The sequence below is a fragment of the Thermobia domestica genome, chromosome 11 (genome assembly GCF_964235325.1).
Source record: "Thermobia domestica chromosome 11, izTheDome1.hap1.1, whole genome shotgun sequence".
In the NCBI taxonomy this organism is placed as follows: Eukaryota; Metazoa; Arthropoda; class Insecta; order Zygentoma; family Lepismatidae; genus Thermobia; species Thermobia domestica.
In genome coordinates, this window is record NC_137464.1 from 250,844,503 (window position 1) to 250,867,790 (window position 23,288).

The 23,288-nt window shown below is 38.6% G+C and overlaps 1 protein-coding gene across 1 annotated transcript in view; it reads right to left on the reverse strand.

Annotated features, from left to right (window-relative positions):
- Positions 1 to 23,288, reverse strand: part of LOC145663799 (uncharacterized) — a 197,741-nt gene that overhangs the window by 19,006 nt on the left and 155,447 nt on the right. The window contains exon 4 of the mRNA XM_081729887.1: positions 8,999 to 9,072. Within this exon, the coding sequence (XP_081586013.1) occupies positions 8,999 to 9,072 (74 nt within the window). The remainder of the gene's footprint in view (positions 1 to 8,998; positions 9,073 to 23,288) is intronic.

The following is a 23,288-nucleotide window of genomic DNA, read 5'->3' on the forward strand; positions in this document are numbered from 1 at the left end:
TCACAATCCTGTCAAGTTAGGAAGATGAGACACGCTATTTGTAAACTTCTCATTAAAAACAAGCGAATTCGTGTCCTGGTGCTTTTGAGAGTTATCGTTTTAAGGGTTGTGGGGACATACTTTTATAATTCCTTTCCTCATATTGAAAGCCATGTTACCTGTTGTTTGTGATTTTATATGGGGAAATGATTGAACAGTTTGAAATGAATTTTTGATCATAGTTAATACCTACCTCAAGCTGGGATTTTATCATGTCTCGGATTAGAGGGTGGATTTTAAGGGAAGGCATGGGTTTAAACTTTTTGCGGCAAATAGAGTAATTTATGGGTTTATATCACTACAATTTCATTAAAATCTCTATCCTAAGGGGAGTTCAAATATTTTCCCTAGATCATATCTATTTTCCCCGTGCAGAAAACGAAGATTTCAGCTAGTCGTAACTAACTAACTCTATGACCTATGGAACATGGAAATTCAATACCGCTTTTACAAAAGCTTTCCATTGACTTCTATCCTTAGCCAATTGGATCCAGTTTCTACTTTGTATTTGTATTTCTGAGAGAACCATCTTAATATTGTTCTTCCATCTGCGCCTAGATCTTCCTAATGGTAGTTTTCCGATTGGACTTCCACTTAGAACTGAAAAAGCGTTCCTACTTTTATCTATTCTGGCTTCACAACCCGCCCACCTGAGTCTCCTAGATTTGATGACCCTAACCATGTTTGGTAAATGGTATAAAGTATGCAGTTTCTCGATCCCAGGACAAGTAGATATTGGACATCATATTTGTACCTTACTGTTCTCTCACTCTCTCCCACATTACCATTTCACTGATTCCGTTAATCATCCCTTTCCGTTAAGTCACATCCATGGAACATAATTCTTGTTTAAAGACGTTCAGTAGATAACGTTGATATATTGTCTACCCTTAGTTTGGCGTGAATTCTCGTTGTATAAATATGCAAGAAACAAAAACTATGACTTTTCGCAATATGACTTGCTTGAGGTCTGAGATACTCCACCCCAAGCAGCGACGTAAACACGGGTGGGTCCTAGGGGCCCGGCTCCCCCGAAATGACGATTTTTCTGCAAAATTTAGTCTAATTTCAGGGGTAATTTTGAAATTGTAATATAATTTATCCTCATATTGAATTTAGACCCTCCTGAAAACATTGAACAGCCCCGGAAATAAATTCCTCCGTACGTCTCTGTCCACCAGAGTATAAAACGTTAGTATTTTCTTATTTAACAGTGTTAATACCAAACTCAATATATATGTAACTTTCCTTTTTATAAATTTTATGTTTTGTATATGAACTCTCAAAACGACACCACAGAAGTCACTGGCTCTAGAGAAATCTTTACCAACAGCGGCGAACCCATTTGCAAATAAGAATAAAATTGCATGTTTTCATAACATACATGACACTGTACAAAATATCTGTTGGAGTGTCTATATGAGATCAATTTTTAATTGTAAGTGCCAAGACAACGACTAAATATAAAGGAGAATGCTCACGTCAGAGTCTTGAAGACAATAGGAAGAGGAAATAACAAACTAAGAAATTGAAAGCGATGTCAAGTGAAAATTTATTGGGAGAGACTAGTCACGAATTTTGCCTTGAGGAAATAAATGGCAGTGACGATCTGGAAGAAGGGGGTGGCAGCTATTATTAGTGCAGGAGAAAATAATTGATAGTGACTATGTAGAAGAAGGAGGTGATAGCTATTTTCAATGCAAGAGGAAATAAGTAGCACTAACGATGTGGAAGAAGGTGACAGTCATTCTTATTACTGCAGGATAAAATAAAGGGTAGTGATGATGTGAAAGACAGCTATTTTTTTAGTGCAGGAAGAAATAAATTACAATGACGATGTTGACGAAAAAGGTGACAGCTATTTTTAATGCAGGAAGAAATGAATGGCAGTTACGTTGTTGAAGGAGGTGACAGCTATTTTTAGTGCAGAAAGAAATAAATGGCAGTGACAATGTGGAAGGAGGTGACAGCTATTTCTGTTTCCTTTATCCTAAAATGCATATGAGTGAGATGTTAAACTAAGGATTTCATTTCACTTTCAGTGCAAGAGGAAATATATGGTAGTGAAAATGCGAAAAGAGATGGCAACAGTTATTTTTAGTGCAGGAGGGAGTAAATGGCAGTGACGATGTGAAAGAAGGAGGTGACAACTATTTTCAGTGCAGTTTTACGTTGCATATCGGCAGATTAAAATAAAAATAAATAAATAAACTAAAAAAAATATTTCACTCTCTTCATGGAAAAAATCTTATTCAGCTTCATATTTCTGGTTTTTCTATATATTTCCTTCAGTTTAACATTCCACAACTTTACCCTTTAGGGTAAGGGAGGCGACTTCATACTTCACAACGTGACAACTGCAACTTCTCAGTAGATTGACATTTAAACGTTCAACGAGTCCATGTCCATTGATAACTTTGTAATACGAGTAGTAAAGAGAAGACCACTGACTTAGGTAACTTTTTTTTTCACCAGAATAGTTACGAATTAAATTTCTGTTTCCTTTATCCTAAAATGCATATGAGTGAGATGTTAAACTAAAGATTTCATTTCACTTTTTCAATTTTCTCCATTACTACGAACTAGCGAATAAATTCTCTTAACACTCAAAAAAAAAAAAAAAAAAAAAAACATATAATTGAGGTCAATCGTGATTAAAGATGAAAAGAGCTTACGTGACTGCGCACTCGAGGTCACGTTTTAGAGAACACGGACGCGTGCATCATCACTAATCAATTTAAAATGACGTCTTAGAGGATAGGAAGTTTCATGAAATAGGAAGTTAGAAGGTTAATGAGTTTTCTTTTTTAATTTATTATTATTACTAACTGTTTCACTCCTATTTTTCCACAAGGCCTTCGGCTCGCTATATGCTATGAGTTGAAATCGTACTTAATTAAAAGTTCTAATTAATTACAATTAACTTTCTATTTTTAAGTGTGTCCAACTAATTTGTGATTAAATATTAATGCTCAAATTTAAATATTATTACGGCTTGTTAAGGGTCTTCACTACAGCGAAATTAAACTGCCGTTAATTTTAGTGTTTTTCTGTAATATCTTCAAAACAAATAAAAATATTTGAAAAGCAGAAACGTAGTGAACTAGACAATACGATTTTGCATGTGATACCTTTGCCACAATTCATATCTCTGCTTTTGGTATGCCCCTATTTACAGAACCCGCAAAAAAATGATAAATCTATCTACAATTGCAAATAGAAAACAGATAGATGAGTTGTGATAACGGTATCACATACGCAAAATCGTATTGTCCAGTTCACTACGTTTCTGCTTTTCGAATATTTTTATTTGTTTTGAAGATATTACAGAAAAACTCTAAAATTAGTGGTAGTTTAATTTCGCTTTAGTCAAGACCCTTAATGGTAGTATCCTTCATGCGGATTTTTGATAAATCTTATTAAATATTGCACTATCCTAAAGGAAAACGGTAACAACTGTCTTTGGTTTATGTACTGTGTTCATGTTGCTTATTTAATAAATTCAAAGGGTGATCAGAAAGTAAGGTTACAAAGCCTGCAGTGAAACGTGTATATATTATTTCATACAACCAATACAGCCAACAGATGGTACGTACATTAAGTTATTTTTCGACATAGTTTCCATATAGATTGAGGCATTTGTTGTATTGTGGGATGAGTTTGATAATTCCCTCTTGGTAAAAATCTTGTCCTTGTGTCTTCATCCCAGGCCGGTAGCCAGCTCAAAAATGTAGGGAGGCCGGTAGAAGTTAGAGTGGGCCGATCCAACCATATTATAGTTCATAACCATATTATACTTCATTTGCAAGCCTATCTTGAAAATTTTAGGGAGGCCTCTAGACCCCCCTTGGATACAGGCCTGCTTCAGTCACGTTCTCACGGAGCACTTCACTTCCTCTTGTGAAGCGAAGTGACGGCCTCGTAGATGCTCCTTCAATTGGAGGAACAAGTGAAAGTCGCTTGGAGCGAGTTTCGTACTGTACAGAAAGTGGTCTATGGTGTCCCAGTGAAACTGTATCAACAACGTGGTGGTCTTCTAGGCTGTGTGCGGGCACGCGTTGTCATGAAGGAAAACAACGCTCTTGGTGAGAAATCCTGGCCGTTTCCTCTACCAGCTGCCGATAAATTTCAGCCATGTTTACGTGTTTCGACTACAGTAACTGAATAAACGACTGGACTTCTTCGCAAGACAAGTTTTCCAAACGAGTCGCCATTTCAGTTTACCTAGAACTAGCGCCGTAGGCGGCGGGTGGCTGAAACTCTGCACAGTTCCTAACTGCATGTATTAAAATTACTGTATACTCCTTATTTCTTGATAACAGGCGAAACTCCAGAAATATCGGCCTTGTAACGTTCGTTTCTGATCCTTTCTCCTATATTGTGCTTGACACGGAATAAATGAAAGGTGTGAGGCAAGAACATGGTAATCCACAATTTTACTATTGTAAGAAATTATAGTTTTTTTGTCTGCACACTTCATTCTCAAAGTCGAAAAGCTGAGTTTTCACATAACACTATATATGAAGGATTAAATGGACAAGGTCAAACGAAGCGATATGCGTTGCTCTTTGTTGAGTGCCACAAAACGCAGAAATTGCAAAATTTTGGGTTACCATGTTCTTGCCTCACACCCTTCAAATACTTGTGGACATTTTTTTACGAGGAAGAAGAGTCTATTGTGTGGGATCTTGAATAAAGATTTGAGAAAAGACTCATAAAATGCTTCGTGTGGAGTATTGTATTGTATGCGACATAAACATGGATATTACGCAAAAATGATTAAAAACGACTGGAATCTTTCAAAATGTGGGTGTGGAGAAGAATAGAGAGAATTTGTTGGGTAGATCGCAAAACGAATAGGAGGGGATTGGAATTGGTAGAGGAGAAAATAAATAGTTTTAGACGTTATTGAGAAGAGGAAAAGAAACTGGTTGGGGCATCGGTAAAGAAGAAATTGTATCATGAAGGACGTAATAGAAAGTATGATGGCAGAAAAGAGAGGGGGCAAAGTAGACTGTAATTGTGGATGATATCAAACCAGAAAAATCGTACGTGAAGACGAAGAGTTTAGAGGAAGACTGTGGAGCATGGAAGCTTTTCATTTGCAGCAAGTGACCTTCCAATAATGTCAGAATACCTATGATGATGATGATAATGATGACTTTTCATAAGTATTTACAACCTTACTTACACTTAACACGGCTCTTGTCTTAATAATATTAAGCAGAAAAGTATATTTACGTTCAGCATTATCACTATTCATTTTCGAAACAAAGACAGGCATAGCTACGTAGCGATTTTTAACATTTAGGAGTTAATGTTACAGACTGAGAAGATTTTGTATTATTGATAGATTGAAATTTACCTACTTAAAGGGTTGATTAATAAGTTATAATGTAAAGAAATTACTGAAAGTTGAGAACGATTATTTATTTTTAACATACTTTTACATACAACAATCTGCAAAGACGGTTTGCATTGAAGTCATCAACAATCATCAACGAACAACGACAGCAATGACGAAAGAAGTCATCCAGGTAGGCGTATATACAAGGTATTTTCAAAAGTACCCGCTTCAACACTGAAATATTGCGCCATTTATATGAAGCCATTCATAATACCTAGCGCTACCTGCAGAAGAAAGGAAATATCAGTTTCAACTGTCTAACTCCGTCAGTTCGTTGGAGGCGCTATGGGAGCTGCCACTGTCCGTTAAGGTCACTTAACTGGTCTAGTCTCTACGGCTGTTATTGTCATGGCTGGGGTACTAAATCTGGGCTACATGGTGGATACTGAATTTTCTCGAAGCCACAGTTTTCATTGTAGCCTTGGCAAGAACAGCCGTGCAGACTGGGGCATTGTCCCGTAGTAATTGAGCTCAACGCAGATCAATTGGTTCAAATATGACTGTCTTCAAGGAATTGACAGAGGAGACAGTTGGAAGTGATACAGTGTTCCTTTCATAGATGGCAGCACTATATGCCAGGAATTGCTTATTATTTGTTACGTGATATTTTAGCGGCAGGCCATAGACTTTCGGAATATTCTCGTATATAAATATTGTAGTATCCTGCAAGCAATTATATCTGTAAACATCAACATGTGCTTTTATTTATAAATAAAACTAATGCTCTTCCATTATAAATTACCACATGAAGCAGACGACAGAAATCATCGTTACCACTTGGTCATGTGATGGAAGAGAATCACTAGCGCCACCGCTGTTTGGAGGAAGGTATAAAACTCCATAAATCGCCTCAATCGTCATCAGTTTCGGCTGGTCAACATCCCTCTCTTAGCTTGCCTGGAGTTTTGAGGTCTGCAATAGCTTACCTGGAGCTCTGTAAGAACTCAACCTCCCTTAGCTTGCCTGGAGCTCTGAGAAGATCCTAACTTTACCCAAGCCTTCTAGCTTGCCTCCTGCGCACTCTGCTTGCCTGGAGTATTGTGGGAACATAACTACTCTTCTAGCTAGCGTGGAACTTTGAGATATTCCTAACGGCCGCAACCACCCAGCTTGCGTGGAGCTTCGTGGTTTTCTTTCCCGCATACCTTGTCTGGAGCTTTGAAGGACTCCAACATTTTTTTTTTTGCTTCCGTGGAGCACTGAGAATCCAAGCCCATTCTAGCCCACCACCACTCAGCTTGCATGGAGTTTTGTGGGTATCCTTCCGTTGGCTGCCTCGGCCTTCGGACATCTATTTACCCTAATTACTTAGTGGATTTTGTATTGATCTTAGTGAATCTGTGTTATACATGTTTTATAAGAAAAACTCTTATAATAAAGGGTTGTCGGAGAAAACCGAATCCCGTGCATGAATTGTTCTACCTTCTACCTAACAAGATAGAGCTTCTACCTAACAAGATTATTTTACAATATGCATTATTCTGGCATTCTCCTGATAGAAATTAGGAAAATACAAGGGGAAAAAACTTTAGTTAGTATACCTAGTTACCGGATTTGAATCTGCGCTTTCACGATTAGGGAAAGATAACGCTACCCCACTAGTCTACATCATGTTTGTTAATGATATTAATCGTCATTAGCAACCAAATTACTAGCTATTGACTCAGATGACACAAATTCTGTCAACATCAAGGAAGAAAACAGTTTTGTTATAGAACACGCGGCAGCCAAACTGAAGTTTGGTGTAAAACCAATGAGCTCTCGGCGCACTTATTGCCAACCTTCTGGTGAGAAAATTGCTTACAGCGGACCAATATTGTGAAAATTTCTCTTGTTCTTACTAGGGATGGCCACAAAGTTCCGGTTCCGGTTTTCAGAACCGGTTCTGGATTCGGTTCCGGACCTGGATCCGAAGACCCGGTTCCAGAACCGGATCTTAGGAAGCAGTTCCATACCTGGAGTTGAAAGTCCCCAAAGACCCGTAAAGGAGGCACAAAGTTCTCCTTCAAAATATGCAAAAAAGGATCATGCGCTTGTGCCCTCCCCACCTGGACCCGCTTGTACCCCTAGAAAAAAAAATGGTCCACCAGTGGGTGTTTAGCCAAATGAGTTGGCCAGTTACCCAGTTTATTTTGCCAAATGAGACAAGCGACCGCCACCTGGGCGCCTGCCTGTCGCTTCCACCACTTCATCTAGCACACTGTTCACAGCCTGCCAGCAGCTCGGGTTTAGCGTAGGGATGGTCACAAAGTTTCGGTTCCAGCGGAACCGGTTCTTAGAGATCTGGTTTCCAGAACCGGTTCCAGACCTGGATCCGAAAAACCGGTTTCGGAACCGGATCTTCTAGAACCGGATCCGTTCCGACTCGAAACCGATTCCTGATGGAACCGGTTCTGAGCATCCCTAGTTCACTAAGAACGTACAGCATGATGACCAAATCTGATTCCTACATTACAGTGTTGACAACCTTGCTATGAGCGGATTAGTCGACGTGACATCAGTACTCTAGTTCAAACTTCAATTAGACTGCCGCGCACAATCGTTAAGTAATTAACTTGATTATTCTTGGTTGTTTACAATACGGATCTCCAACCCAAATTAAACGTGACACGTTTTTACGTGAAAGGTTTCGGGTATGACACTCTAGAACTCTTGCACTGCAGTTTTCTTTATTTTTCAACGCACGCACTGCGGTTCCTGACTTTGTATATGTCATGTATATACAAAGTTTAAGTGCGGTATTAATAGTATGTGTGCTCTGGATTGACCAACTCCCGTAAATTTCACCAAGGATTCATAGAAAACGTTTGTTTCATATCAGAACAAACAAAGAATTTAGCAATGATAACACTTAACAACGCTTTATACTTTTCTTACGTAAGATCCAAACTTGAATATGCCTCACCTATTTGGAATACTTCTGTAAAATCACGTAGTGAAAAAAAAATCGAGCAGATACAAAGTAAATTCTTACGATTTTTCACATACAAAAGGAAAGAATTTTTACCCAAATATGAAGCTATGATATTTTACTTGATAATTTTACACTTCAGACACTTGAACAAAGACAGACGTTAAACGATCTCATTTTCTTACATAGACATTTCTATAACAAAATACACTGTACAAACATAATAATCCAGGTTCCATTCTTCAAAACACATAAGATAAATAGTAACCTGTTCTTCTGCGGAATACACGTAGTACAAATGCACTGCATATGTCACTTACATAGAGAATTTGTGCTACATACAATAAAATTAGTAAGTGTTATAAAGGTGGATATATATTTAATAGTTCTGAAAAGTCGTTCAAAAGAGTAATACTGTGTATTTTGTAAAAAAAAAAAAAAAAAAAAAAAAAGTTTTGAAAGAAACTATTATTTTAATATTCTATATTCAGGTTTCAGTATCATTATAATATAACATTATGCATTCAAGTATCATGTGTAGACACTGTAATTGGGCAGTAATGCCTGTTGTGTTGATAAATAAATATAATGTAAATTCAGCAAATTCATAATAAATAATCATTAACCACAAAGAAACTTACCAAAATAGCACCTACCGCCAAGACTATATCAAGGACTACGTTCACAGTGGAAATTACTAAACTGGCAGTCAAGGCTGTAATAAACGGAGAAAATACAAAGATTTAGTATATCAGAGTTATTTACAACTATAAGGTAATATTTAAAAGACTTTCAATTTCAAGTGTGCTCCCGGAAAATTTGTGAAACATACTTCGGCCCCACCCCCTCCGCCCTCTTACGGAGGAAGGCTTCCATTTGATATGGAGAAAGAAGTGAATGACGTCGGCTGTGTTGCCAATTTTGTCATTCAGTCGTTTGGTGTTGGCGATCGTAGGCTACTTAGAATGACTAACAAGAATGTACACAGCGAAGCTCGTCAATTTGGAATCCTGTCCACATCCAACTATTGAAGGATCTTGGCTAAAGCAACTTGTCTCTCCTCTTTCGAGGGAGGTACGGAATAACATATATCGACAGCAGCACCAGTAGAGGTACACTTCAAGTGGAAAGGTTCTAGCATAGTTGAATAACTTATAACTGAACGATAATACAGGGCGTTAATGAACTATACCAACAAACTGTAAGAGATGATTAGTCACATCAAGAGAAAAAGTTCATATGGACCTATGGTGAAAAGTGCATAGTTTCAGAGCTAGGGCTGTCCAAAATCGCGAAAAAGCTCAATTTCAAGAAGCCCTATTTCGAATTCCAGAAACTTTTGATGGTGGTCCTTATAAGCGTAAAGGAAGCCATGCATACACAATCCAAAAGTGCATATTTCATCAATTTTCAATAGGTGTACAGGGTATTCTCTACAGAGTGTAATTCTCAGATATGTTTTCAATAGACTTTTCAGATATACTTTGATTTCAAGGAGGGTCCAAAGTAGGCAGGAGGTAAGCCTTGACAACAATGGAGATCTAATGCTTCGGAGGGGAGTCGGAAGCGTTAAGAACCGGCAGCTCCATGTTGTTTTGTGTTCGGAATAACGTGTGATGCGATGTGTTTTGTCACAGTATAATTCATGTTTTCTCCACTCATAAGCGTGAAAAAAAAAAAAAAAAAACATCTCAGCATGCGTTTTCCCGAGTACGAGAGAGCGTGCTGCTGATAATCCTTAACCCTTCCGACATCGCGGCAAATGATTTCGTGTTCACTGTTATCAAGGCTTATCATTTGCCTACTTTGGACCAATCAGACCATATCTCAAAATTCGGTTGAGGCATGTCTGGGAATTTCACCCTACAGGGAATACTCCACCAATTGAACACCAATTGAACATTAAGGAAATACGCATTTTTGGATTGCATATGTGTGACTTCCTTTAGCTGATAAGGACCACCATTTCACGATTTCTCGAATTCGAAATAGAGCTTTGGGAGACCCGGGTTCGATTCCCTGTGGGAGCTCATGTGGTTCGGATTCCAAGTTAATCAGTAGGTCCACGTCTCATATAGCCGCGCTGCTGAACGGGACGTTAAACTCAAAATCAACTCAACTCGAAATAGAGCTTCTTGAAATTGGGCACTTTCGCTATTTCGAACAGCCCTAGCTCTGAAACTATGTACTTTTCCCCACAGGTCCATATGAACTTTTCCCCTTATTTTGATGTAAGGAATCACCTCTTACAATTTGTCGGTATAGTTCATAAACACCCTGTATAAAATACTATTATTGCTATTAAGTATTCTACCTTTTGGCAGGTCCTAGGACTAATAGGAGATTCCTCTGTCTCTCTCTCACACACACACTTACGTTGGAAGGAATAAGAAACGAAGATGTAAAAATGAGTAGGAGAGAAGAGAATACTTCTAGCAAGCATTCTTCGTAGAAACGCCAGTTGGACGCATTTTGCGAAGAAATTGTCTTCTTCATACAGCTGTAGAGGGTAAGTTGGAAGGAAAGTGAGAAGTAGGAAGAAGAAGAAGAACACAATTTGTCGATGATTTGAAAATAGAAGAAAATATTGGAAGTTAAAGAAAAAAGGTGAAGATCGAGAAATGAGGATAGAAGGAAAAGTTGTAAGTAACAAGCTGACTGACTGATCTACTGCCAGGCCAAACCGTTTAACATAGAAACTTCAAGTTTGGACAGTCCATGGGATGTGTGTCATGAAATACCACTAAGGAAGAAGTTTTAGAAAATTCGACGAAGAAGAGAGTGGAAATAAAGGTGCCAATTATTATGTAAAATGTCCATATTTTGAAATCTCTGAATATTGGAGATATGAACTTTGGTATATGGATTTATCATTTAAATAAGTAGATATATGTTTCAGCGTTAACAAAATCTCTGTCTTGTCTGCAACCAAACAAATATCTGTGCCTCCCCCCCCACACACAAAGTTACAGAGAAATCGGCGCCCTTGCACGTTACCGTACTAGATAGAGTATACATGAAAATGATCCCTTTCCTGGTCACCCGACCATGAGTCGTAAAGAAAGAAAGAAAGAAAAAAAAACTATCCAGGTTAGTGCACATCATAGGTGACCAAACTCGCGAGCCCGACGCTCGTGAGCTCGGCACTCACGCTCAACCGGGCTCGGGCTCAATAGTTGAGCGCGAGCCCGAGTGAGCCCGAGCCCCAATGAAATAATTGAGCGCGAGCCCGAGTGAGCCCGAGCCCTAATGAAATAAGTGAGCGCGAGCCCGAGTGAGCCCGAGCCCCAATGAAATAATTGAGCGCGAGCCCGAGTGAGCCCGAGCCCTAATGAAATAAGTGAGCGCGAGCCCGAGTGAGCGCGAGCTCACTTGAGATTAGTGAGCACAAGCCCCAGTGAGCGCGAACCCAATCGAGAGAAGTGAGTGCGAGCCCGAGTGAGCGCGAGCCCAGTTAACAGAAGTGATCGCGAGCCCGAGTGAGCGCGAGCCGAGTTGAGACAGGTGATCGCGAGCCCGAGTGAGCGCGAGCCCATTTAACGGAAGTGATCGCGAGCCCAGTCGAGAGAGATGAGCGCGAGCCCGAGTGAGTGCGAGCTCAGATAAGATTAGTGAGTGCGAGCGCGAGTGAGCGCGAGCCCAGTTGGGAGAAGTGATCGCGAGCCCGAGTGAGTGCGAGCCCAGTCCAGAGAGATGAGCGCGAGCCCGAGTGAGTGCAAGCTCAGTTGAGAGAAGTGAGCGCGAGCCCAGTTGAGACAGGTGAGCGCGAGCCCAGTGGAAAATGGCCATCTATGGTGCACATGTGAGATCCTATCAGTGAAACTGCAGAGGAGTTAAATATTTCCATCGGCTCTAATATTCAAAGTTCACATATGAGAGCCAAGGATGTAGTATGTTCGGCAATATTCGTGCCGAGGTTCTCACACACGACCAGAAGGACCCCCCGTGTTACCACCAGCAGGAAGCTGAAGGAAACCCCATCAAAGATACCACATTCCTAGCCAGGATTATTACAGAGGGTGAATCATGGGTTTACGGTTACGACTTCGCAACCAGGATGATATTGTTCCAATGGAAGTCACCTGAATCCTTGAGGCTCAGAAAGGCTAGGTAAGGCCGTTCCCGGGCGAAAGTTCTACTAATTGTGTTTTTCGACATCTTTGAGATCGTGTATCACGAATAAGGAACCCTATATATCACGTCACGATGGGTACACGATTCTATTAAGCGCAAACGACTACCTACGTGTACATCTTCAGTGTCATTGGCACCATAGATATATCACGAATTGTTACCAACTAATTAGCCAAAAACATTCTCGTTGTTCAAAATCCTTCTTATTTTCTGAATCTTTCTCTTTAAATAGCCATACTTCGGCAGTTGTATGTATTGAATTCTATTACTTTGACTCTAAATAAATATCTCAATTGAGGTGTTTGATGTAATGAGGGTGTAAGCGAGTTTACGCCCTTTTTGCATCAAACGCATTTGTGGCCTTTGCCATGCTTCTTTAGCCTCCTGGTAACATTTTAATTTAATATCGGAATAAAATCTTGCATATGACATTCTTTTATGTAAGAAAAAAAAAAAAACACACACTAAAATTTTCAACATCGTTTTTCTCCAACTGCATGTTTCAGACTTACACCCTTATTGCATCAAACTCCTCAATTATTGGGCAAAGAAAATTCAACAATTACTGGGCAGCAATTGCTCTTTGTTTGATTCAGTTCCAACCATGGGTAACAATACAAGGATTTTCCAAAAAAAAAAAAAAAAAAGCGTGGCCAGGGTTATTTTTCTTGAACGAAACTGTACATACGTATCTTTTATCAGACAATCGCATACATTTCTCTGTTTCATAAAAAGCTAACAAACATATTACGGTCAAGTAATATTTGTATAAATTACTATAAATTCATTACTATACTTCGCTTACTCATTATTCATGTTGAAAACTTCTGAACTCATATATATCTAATTTACTTAATATCAACATTACATTCAATTCGTCGCATTCTATCTACACAGAATTAGCTAAATACAATCGAGAGGGGATTAACTCTGAACAGCTACATAATTTATACGCTACATCATATGTAAGTAATAGCAGATTAGTTTCCATTACTACATAGACAGGTTGGATACAGGGCGTCTTCTAGATGCACAAAGATAGGTAAATTCGAATATAGGGAACTACACATAGTTAATTTAGTTTAGAGTTGAGCAATCGATTTTTCGGTGGCGGGATCCAGCTTTATTACTAGTGTACCTCTAATATTTTACGCATACTAACAAACTACTTTGTCATAAAGTGAATACAGGCGTAAATTCATCTATTGTTTAGAGATGATCCTCCAGTTTCACACCTATAAAAATAGTTTAAAACATTAACTCCTTCAAGATCAAGGAATACCGTATATTTATCCCATGTCTTTAAATTATCCTAAAATTGTTCTGAATCATTTGAAATCTTTCAATTTTCGTGCGTTGGGTAAGTGCACGAAAGATAGACAAACTAAAGTAAAATATAAGTAAAGATACACAAAGATAAGTAAAGATACACAAACTGCTTAAATGATCGTGAATATAAATATAAATTGCTCTATATGCCTAGTAGTTTAAATAATCATCTCTATAGTAGTCTTGGTTTTCTTTAATTTTCACCACCTACTTATTGATTTATGAAGTGTATAGGAAATACTACACAGCAAAAAATGAGGTGTTGAAACAACACAAAATGACTACCACTTTAGCTTGTTACTTGTGTGTCAGTTTAACACCAATCACATCGCCTTCAGAGCACAGAAAGACCTCGTTACTGGCTGTGAGTATTTGCATTGTTTTTTATTGTTGGGTATGAGCAAAGCTTTTCGAAATATATTTAGCATTTTTAGCAAGTAATTAATAACATTCTATGTTTTGTGTAGTCGGTCACAATAATATTGTTGTAAACCTGTCAACCATCTGACAGTTACACAGATAGCAGTGCTTCCGTCTGTTTTCTTTATCCGTTAATCTTGTGTCTTAGTACGTATAAATAGAAGATGGTAAACCCTGGCTGACGAACGATGATTTCTGACAGCTCAGCTCGCGAGGACGACTGAGGAGTGCGGTGTTGCCATGTGCTTCTCGCGCAAGGAAAGAATCGTCTGCTTTCTCGTTGAGGGTGAGAGGGGTTGAGTGAAAGTTTGGCAATATGCGGTGGTTTCCATGGAGACGCGACAGATTCTGAGCCTAAGGTTAGGTACAAAACCTCGCGGCGACAACCTCGCGGACCAAAACCTCGCCTGGCCAAAACCTCGCCTCCCAAAACCTCGCGACCCAAAACCTCGCGGGACAAAATCTTGCCTGGCCAAAACCCCACCTGGCCAAAACCTCGCCTCCCAAAACCTCGCGGCCCAAAATCTCGCCGGGCCGAAACCTCGCCGCCCAAAACCTCGCGGGACAAAATCTCGCCTGGCCAAAACCCCACCTGGCCAAAACCTTGCCACCGAAAACCTCGCAGGCCAAAATCTCGCCGGGCCAAAACCTCGTCTTCCAAAACCTCGCGCCCCAAAATATCGCCATACCCAAAATCTCGCCTGACCAAAATGTAAATATTCCAACAGATGATAAGGATGACGGTATAAAAGACGCTGTTTCAGAAGAAGTATCACAGGTATTTGACCAAGTCCCGCGATACCATATGAAAATTCTATTTCTGTATTAGAGGATTTCAATGTGAAGGCAGGGCGACAGGATGTTTTTAAACTGGTTATAGGGAAAGAAAGTCTGCATAAGGAAAGTAATGACAACTAACGGGGTTAGTTTCGTGAACTTTGGAACATCTAAAAACTTAAAATTTTAACAAAAATCTAATAATATTTATGAAAGTATGAAATAATATATGAGTTTTTACGACGTCCCTTGATTATGTCCTGTAGGTTAAAGGAGACGTAGATGACCAGGATGAAGGAAATGATCGAATAAAGAAAGTGGGAGGAAACGGAAAAAACCCGAGAAAGCCCACGCACACGATGTTTTGTATCTTCTTCTTCTTCTTCTTCTTATTATTATTATTATTATTACTATTATTATTATTATTATTATTATTATTTGTAATGTGGAATTGCATATTAAGAAACTCATTGGGTAAATTTTAAAGAAAAGTTTCATTCGCGGCGAGGTTTTGGGCGGCGAGGTTTTGGCCACGCGAGGTTTTGGCCCGGCGAGATTTTGTCCCGCGACGTTTTGGCCAGCGAGATTTTGGGCGGCGATGTTTCGGCCGCGAGATTTTGTCCTTATCCCCCTGCTGTCTTCTGCTCACTCGCCGTGGCCTTGTGCAAAGCTGTCAGAAATCATCGTTCACCGGCCAGGGTATAGTGTTGCCTATGTAACTGTTGTCAGATGATTCACAGGTTTACAAAAAATATTATTGTGACCGATTACAGAAAACATAAAGCATTATTCGTTATTTGTCATAAGTGCCAAATATATTTCGCAACGCTCATATTAAACGACAAATACCAATGCAAATTCTCTCAGGTAGTAACGAATTATTTCTAATATATTCGGAAGGCGATGTGCTTGGTGCTGAATTAACACACAAGTAACACGCTAAAGTGGTAGTCATGTTGTGTTGTTTCAACACCTCACTTTCTTTACACCTCATTTTTCTACAGTGTACTATTGACATATATAAGTATTAAGGTTGACAACACTATGCAGATGAATAAAAAAAGTTTTTAAAAAGTCTTATAGATAGAAGTGCTTATGCTTATTTCTTTTTATTTTTAATTAACTATCATTTCTTGATGTTAGCAGTCCTCTTTTCCTATTGAATGCTTGTTTAGCCTGCGCTATTCTGAAACTTACGTCTTTTTCACTTCTTCCGTCCGAGGATATTAGACTTCCTAAATAAGGGAAAGTCTTAACGTCTTCTATTTTTTCTCCATTTCCATCTCCGTTTGTTCCTTCCTATCCTGTTCTTATGCACGTTATCACTTTGGTTTTCTCCTTATTTATCTTAATTTTCCATGTGTTTTCCAGTTGGTCGTTCAAGTTTGAAAGTGCTTCCTGCAAGTCCTTTTCGTTCTCCGCTATCAGTACTATGTCATCAGCAAACCTTATTGGGCTGAAAATCTGTCCATTTACTTTTACGCCTTTCCCGTTTTTATCAAAGAATTCTTTCATAGCCTTTTCTATATAGACGTTGAACAGGAGATGTGAAAGTCCACATCCTTGCCTCACTCCTTTACTTATTCTTGCTTCCTTCTGATCTCTTCCTATAACAGCTGTTTGGTTCCAATAAAGTTGGTGTATTATTCTTCTGTCTCTGTAATCCACTTTCAGCTTCTTCAACGCTATGAACATGATATTCCAATCTAAGTTGTCAAAAGCTTTCTTTATATCTACAAATGCTATCACAATTAGTTTGTTTATTCTGATGTGTTGTTCCATTATCAACCGTAAACTCAGTATTGCTTCCCTTGTTCCTCTTTCCCTCCTGAATCCAAACTGGTTCTCCGATAACCGTTCTTCGATCTTCCCTTCTATTCGTTGTGTGATAATTTTGCACAGTTTTTTTTATGCATGGGAAAGCAAACTTAACGTTCTGTGTTCTTCGCGTTTCCGTACGCCTTTCCTCTTCGGGATAGGTACCAATATGCTTTTCTCAAAGTCTCTTGGTATTTTCTCGAGATGTACATTTCATTAATAAAATTAAATTATTTCTTTTTTGTTGCTATTCCAAGATTCTTAATCACTTCCATTGGTATTTGGTTTATTCCTGGGGCTTTGCCATGTTGCATTTTCATCAAAGCATTGTCAAATTCGCACAGTAAAATTGATGGTCCTAATTCATTTTCATCGACGTCTTCTTCCTTCTCGTTGGACGTTCGAAAGCGATTTATTAAGACCCTGATATGGAGCGTGGCGCTTTATGGATCAGAGGCGTGGACATTGAGAAAAGCTGAAATATCTAAGCTGGAAACATTTGAAATGTGGTGTTGGCGCAGAATGCTGTGCATATCATCGACCGAAAGGAAAAGGAATGAAGACGTGCTAAAGAAGCTAATGAAGGACGTCAGATCATGCAGATAATAGGAAAAAGAAGAAACACCATACTTGGCCAGCTTATCCGGCGCTCCGATTGGATCACTGTGCTGATAGAGGGAAAGACAGAAGGAAAACCAGGAAGAGGAAGACCAAGGATAGAATATCTAAACGCAGTTACGAAGAATAGACCTTATCAAAGTATAAAAAAGTTCTCCTAAGGGAGAGAAAATTTTTAAAATTTCCATGTTGCCCACCAACCTATAGTTGAGGTGAACAACAACAAGAAGAAGAAGAATTAACTTTCATAGAGGCATATTTCTCCCAGATAGTAAGTAGTTAATCGCTGAAATGATTAGCTTGCAATGACGGTTTCTGGAAACTATCTGTCAGCTTTAGCCCAAATAGCTTCTTTAAAAAATGTTTTTTCTTTTTGCTTACAATCCGTATGGTTAAACATTGTTAGGGTAGGTTACGTTACTTTATAAAACACGAACGCCATGCTCCTGAAATATCGAAACATACCGTAAAACCTTTCACGTCTTGCAAATAGTACTAACTTCTACATATAATTTATCGTATTAAATATCACTTTTAATATGATCAATATTAACAGACGAAAATGATGTTCACAAAGAAATTAAATTTCGAATAAAAAACAGAGAATATGTATTATTTTTCAGTTCAAAATTTTTTGACGTCGCGAATTCTGTCGAGGAATTTGAAGCTTAAAATATATAAAATGATAATCATGCCCGTTGTTCTGTATGTTTGCGAAACATGGTCGCTTACTCGGAAGGAAGAACATAAACTGAAAGTATTGAGAACAAGATCCTGAGACGAATATTCGGACCCAAGAGCAACGGGAATGGAGAATGGCAGAAACTCCATGACGAGGAACTACATAATTTATACGGTTTACCAAACATTGTTAGGGTCATCAAGTCTAGGAGGCTTTGGTGGGCAGGTCATATAGCCAGGATGGCAGAAAGTAGAAATGCTTTCAAAGTCTGAAATGGAACACCAATTGGAAAACGACCATTAAGAAGACCTAGCCGGAGATAGGAGGACAATATTAAGATGGATCTCGCAGAAATAGGAATACAAAGTAGAAACTGATTTCAGTTGACTAAGGATAGAAGTCAGTGGAGAGCTTTTGTGAAAGCGGCATTGAATCTTCGGGTTCCACAGAACATGAAGTTAGTTAAATATAACTTTACTCCCAAGCTTACACACCTAAAAATCACCCAATAACTCCAAATCACCATTTCTTACCTCCTTTCTCCTGTAAATTCTCCAAATCTTTAGTAAAAAACGAAGGGGCGCCACTAAAGTTAAGGCATTGTTTGATAGGTATTGATACCTAAGGCGAGTATTTTCCAAAATTATAATCAATGCATTAACTCCTGAAGGTTTAGCTTTACTAGATATTCCATATCTTTTTTTTAATTTAAATAAACAGTAAATTGCAAGCATAAAGAAAAAGTAGTTAGGTTTCAAACTCACAGCAATTTGCGCAATAGCTACAGAACCTATATACGGAGTGTCTGACCCGTACCCATCAAGACACTTTTACGAACTTAACTTTCCATTGTACTAACATTAGGATTCTCCATTTCATAATTCTTGCACAACAGGACGCAATTCCCCACATGTGAGACCATCAAACCACTCAAAACATATTTACCCAATTATGCCTCTGGTTTCATTTACAATAACCTCCACATCAAAATCCGACACTTTCCGTATAATTCTTTAAACGGCTTCGTGTTTTCTCAATATTTTTCGAGACACTACTTAAAGGTTGGGTGACTTATTGAGTGGACGAAAAAATCAGTATTACATTCTTGTAAACTTCGTCTTCAAAAACCTCATTGGTTAGAGACAATTCATAATAGAGTTAATATTTCACACGCTAGCGAACAGACTTGTAGGGGGGGCAGGCCGCAACCACCACCCCGGGAAGCTCCCCGCCGGTTAAGGAAGGCCCATTTTAAGACAAAATTTTCTTCCTCTATATACATGAGAACATGAAATTATAAAGAAGCATCAAACAGTCTCACTACATTACATAAACAAAACAGCACACAAAACGTAAATAAACAAAAATGAGTCGTGGGCCCATTTCAGTAAAAAATGTCTACTATTAGAGGCCCTAGAAAAATATTTATTGGTATGGCTTTGAAATTTGTCACTATTGTACCCTTAATTAATGTATCATGTATAAAACGGGCCCAAAGATGTAACTAACGGCCCCGTAGACCTCGGCCCACAGGCTCCGGGGGCCCATAAAAAGTAAGAGAAAGATGGGAAGAGAGGACCGAAGAATTAGAAAAACAACTTTTTCTAGGGGACCTAAATACGCGTATTAATGCTTGCCCCCAAGAAAGAAATCTAATTTACGGCGCTGCAAACTGATCATGGTCTACCTTCATGCCAAGTTTGATCTGAATCGGACGAATTCGGCTGAACTTGTCCTTAATTTTTCAGAGAAAAACAAATGAAGAACAAAACTAGATTCGATGGATAAGATTTCTCTTCTTCTGGATTTATTTTAGAATTATATATCCAGCCATTTGGAAAACATGGTCGCGTATTCTGAGGGAAGAACGGACACTGGAAGTGTTTGAGAACAAGACAGTGATACGAATATTCGAACCCAAGAGGAACGGGAATGAGGAATGGCGGAAACTTCATAGAAAGGAACTGCATAATTTATATGGTCTACCTAGAATTGTTAGTGTATTCAAGTCTAGGAGGCTTAGGTGGGTAGGAAAACGGGAAAAAGTTTTAACTGGAAATTCAATCGGTAAACGACCGTTAGGAAGACCTAAGCGCAAGTGGGAGGATAATATTACGATGGATCTGGTAGAAATAGGAATACTGGATCCAGTTGGTTCAGGACAAAAGCACATGGGATGCCTTTGTAAACGTGGCATTGAACCTCCGGGTTCATTCATTTTACAACCCGTCAATTTTTTACGCTTCTAGTATCTAAAGCAGGGGTGTGCAACTTGGAAAACTGGGCGGGCCAATCACAGAGCACTAAATGGCGTCGCGGGCCTCACTGTAGGTATATCATTTTTACGACAATTGAATAGTATTAAATGATGGAACATGTTCATCGTAATCTACATCACAATAACACAAAACAACTGTCATACTGGTAACCAAAATAAGTATTTACTCACTAAAGAGGAGCAGAATAATGTATTTAGAACTTTGTCGGTACATCTAGCAATCCTTATACCGAGGGAAATTTCCCCCAAGTACCTGCGTTTGCCAAGTGCTAGTCTTCAGGGTGTTATCACATTTCGCACTGTGTGATCGATGGGAAATTTCCAGTTCACTCTTAACAGGTTTTGTAAAAAAGAAAAATTATAATAATTATAGTTTTCAATAACTGACCAGCGGGGCGAAATACAGGGTTGGGCAGGCCGCATATGGCCCGTGGACCGGCTGTTGCACACGGCTGATCTAAAGTAAGCATTTCCGGGACTCATTTTACGTAAGTGTTCCTACCTATTATTATTATTATTATTATTATTATTATTATTATTATTATTATTATTATTATTAATTATTATTATTATTATTATTATTATTATTATTATTATTATTATTATTATTATTATTATTATCTTCACTCCAGAAACTCATTAAGTAAACTGCTATAGGTATATTTTGTCCAGTGAGATTTTGGCGTGGTGAGATTTCGTCCCGAGATGTTTTGGTCACGCGAAATTTTGGGCGACGAGATTCTGGATAGCGAGATTTTGGCCACGCGCGATTCTGGAGAGGCGAGATTTCGACACCGCGAAGTTTTGGGCGGAAATGTTCTAGCCCCACAAGGTTTGATTTGTGGGACTTTGGGCTGGGAGGTTTCGGCCGCGAGATTTTGACCGCATGCCCTATACATTAATATCATAATTTATCAGCTAGAATCGTTTTGATTGAAACTGGTATACACTATGATCATTGGGAATTTTATGAACGCAGTTATATACAATACTATAAAATCTCACCTACTGGAAACGTTTTGAACGTGACTACGATCTATGAGAATCATTTCCTTAAAAAATACGCAGGTTGGCAACATTGCATAATGCATAATGCAGTGGTATTATGTGTTGTATCATTTGAACTTCAGTCTATAAGGCAGAAGGCGTGTGCTTCTGACCACTGTAGTCAGTGGCGGCGATTAAACGTTAAAAGTTGTGGGAGAAAGACATGAGATCTGAATATTTGTACATCAATGTTAGTTTTCCTGGTTTTTTAATATTTTGTTTCACGAAAGGTTGTATAACTAATAGGATACTATCTTTTTCAGTTAAAATACCGTATATCGTATTTCATATTTTATTGAGTAAATTGACAAGAGGAACGCAAGTAGGTACTAACTAGCCCTTTGGACTCTAAAACAACAAAAGTGTAAGAAGAGATTTCATTCCTTGCCCGTGGACATCTTAAAATTCTGTCTGGAAAATTGTGTGATCAGATTATTTAATAACAAATTTGCAAAACAAATTATAGAAAGGATAATATTAATCATAGTAATGAATAACGAGGCTTGTTTTGTAGAAGTTATATTGAAACTGGGGTTATATTGTAGAAGTTATATTGTAGAAGTTATATGTTATTACTGTTATAAAATGAAAGACAGTAAATATTACAAGCATATGCTACAAAATTTAAAGAAATACGCAATTACAATATTAATTGGTTTGAATTTCAATTAAAACGCAATTCCTGTGGCTTTCTTAACTCCATGGGAAGGCAAATAACCAATAAGTACTCATGCGACGGCAAGTAGTATATGGCATCATTTTTTTTCTATGAACCAGTAATATATACAATAACTTGACATTTTCAAATGAAACAATATACACTAAGGGGTCCTTCAAAAAAGTGGGAGAGGCAACTGCCCCTCTTGCCCCCCTAATCGCCGCTCCTGACTGTAGTATACGTATCATAACTGCGGACATGTTGCTAATGGAAGCTGCAGGTATTCCGTGCACTATATCAGTTAGATTATCAGAGTTTATACTTTCAGATTGAAGCTTTACGTGGGATGAACCCGACACAAATCCACAGTGCTTTCGTAAGGTTTGCGGAGAGTTAGGTCGGCATACTTGAATCGAATTGTTACTATTGGCAAACTGGGCCAGAGACTTTGAGCCGGAGTTAAAATCACAGTCTAACGAGTGGAGAGTACAATCTTCCACATGTGCAACAAAATATCGACGATCTCGATCATAGGTCAAAGAACTGATATTTTTTGCTTCTGACCATCAAGAAATTAACATATACAGACCTGCGTCTGGAAGAAGTATCACCGCAATGTATTTTCGTGATTTCTTTCAAAAACTGGGCAAAAACATTCACAAAATCCTACTTCAATTGCTCGATACTGAGTTATTCATTCTCCATGACAACGATCGCCCGCATTTCGGGAAGTCAAAAGTCAAAATCTACGAGAATACGGCTGGAAGGTATTCACCTCATGATCCATACAATCCGGACATGAGTCCATCATACTTAAACCAATTCCCAAAATTGAAACAACCTATGTGTCGACGTCGTTTTCTACCTCAAGAAGAGCTTTCTGTCAACGTTGCCAGAACCATTCGACAGCTGAACAGAAATGGCGTGTTGGAGGGAATTCTGAAGCTTCTTGTACGTTAGAATTTGGTCATTGAGAAGCAGGAAGACAATATTCAAGACTTGTAAAGACATACTGCGAAAAAGCCAAACATGCAAGTAAACAAAAATCAGTATAGATTATTTATTTATAAAATAACCCTCATACTATGGAAGGTCACGTACTGGAAATTTTCTATCAAATGTTTTCAACTAGTAATGTTTTGAGCGAGGCTATTATAGACTTGCCGACTG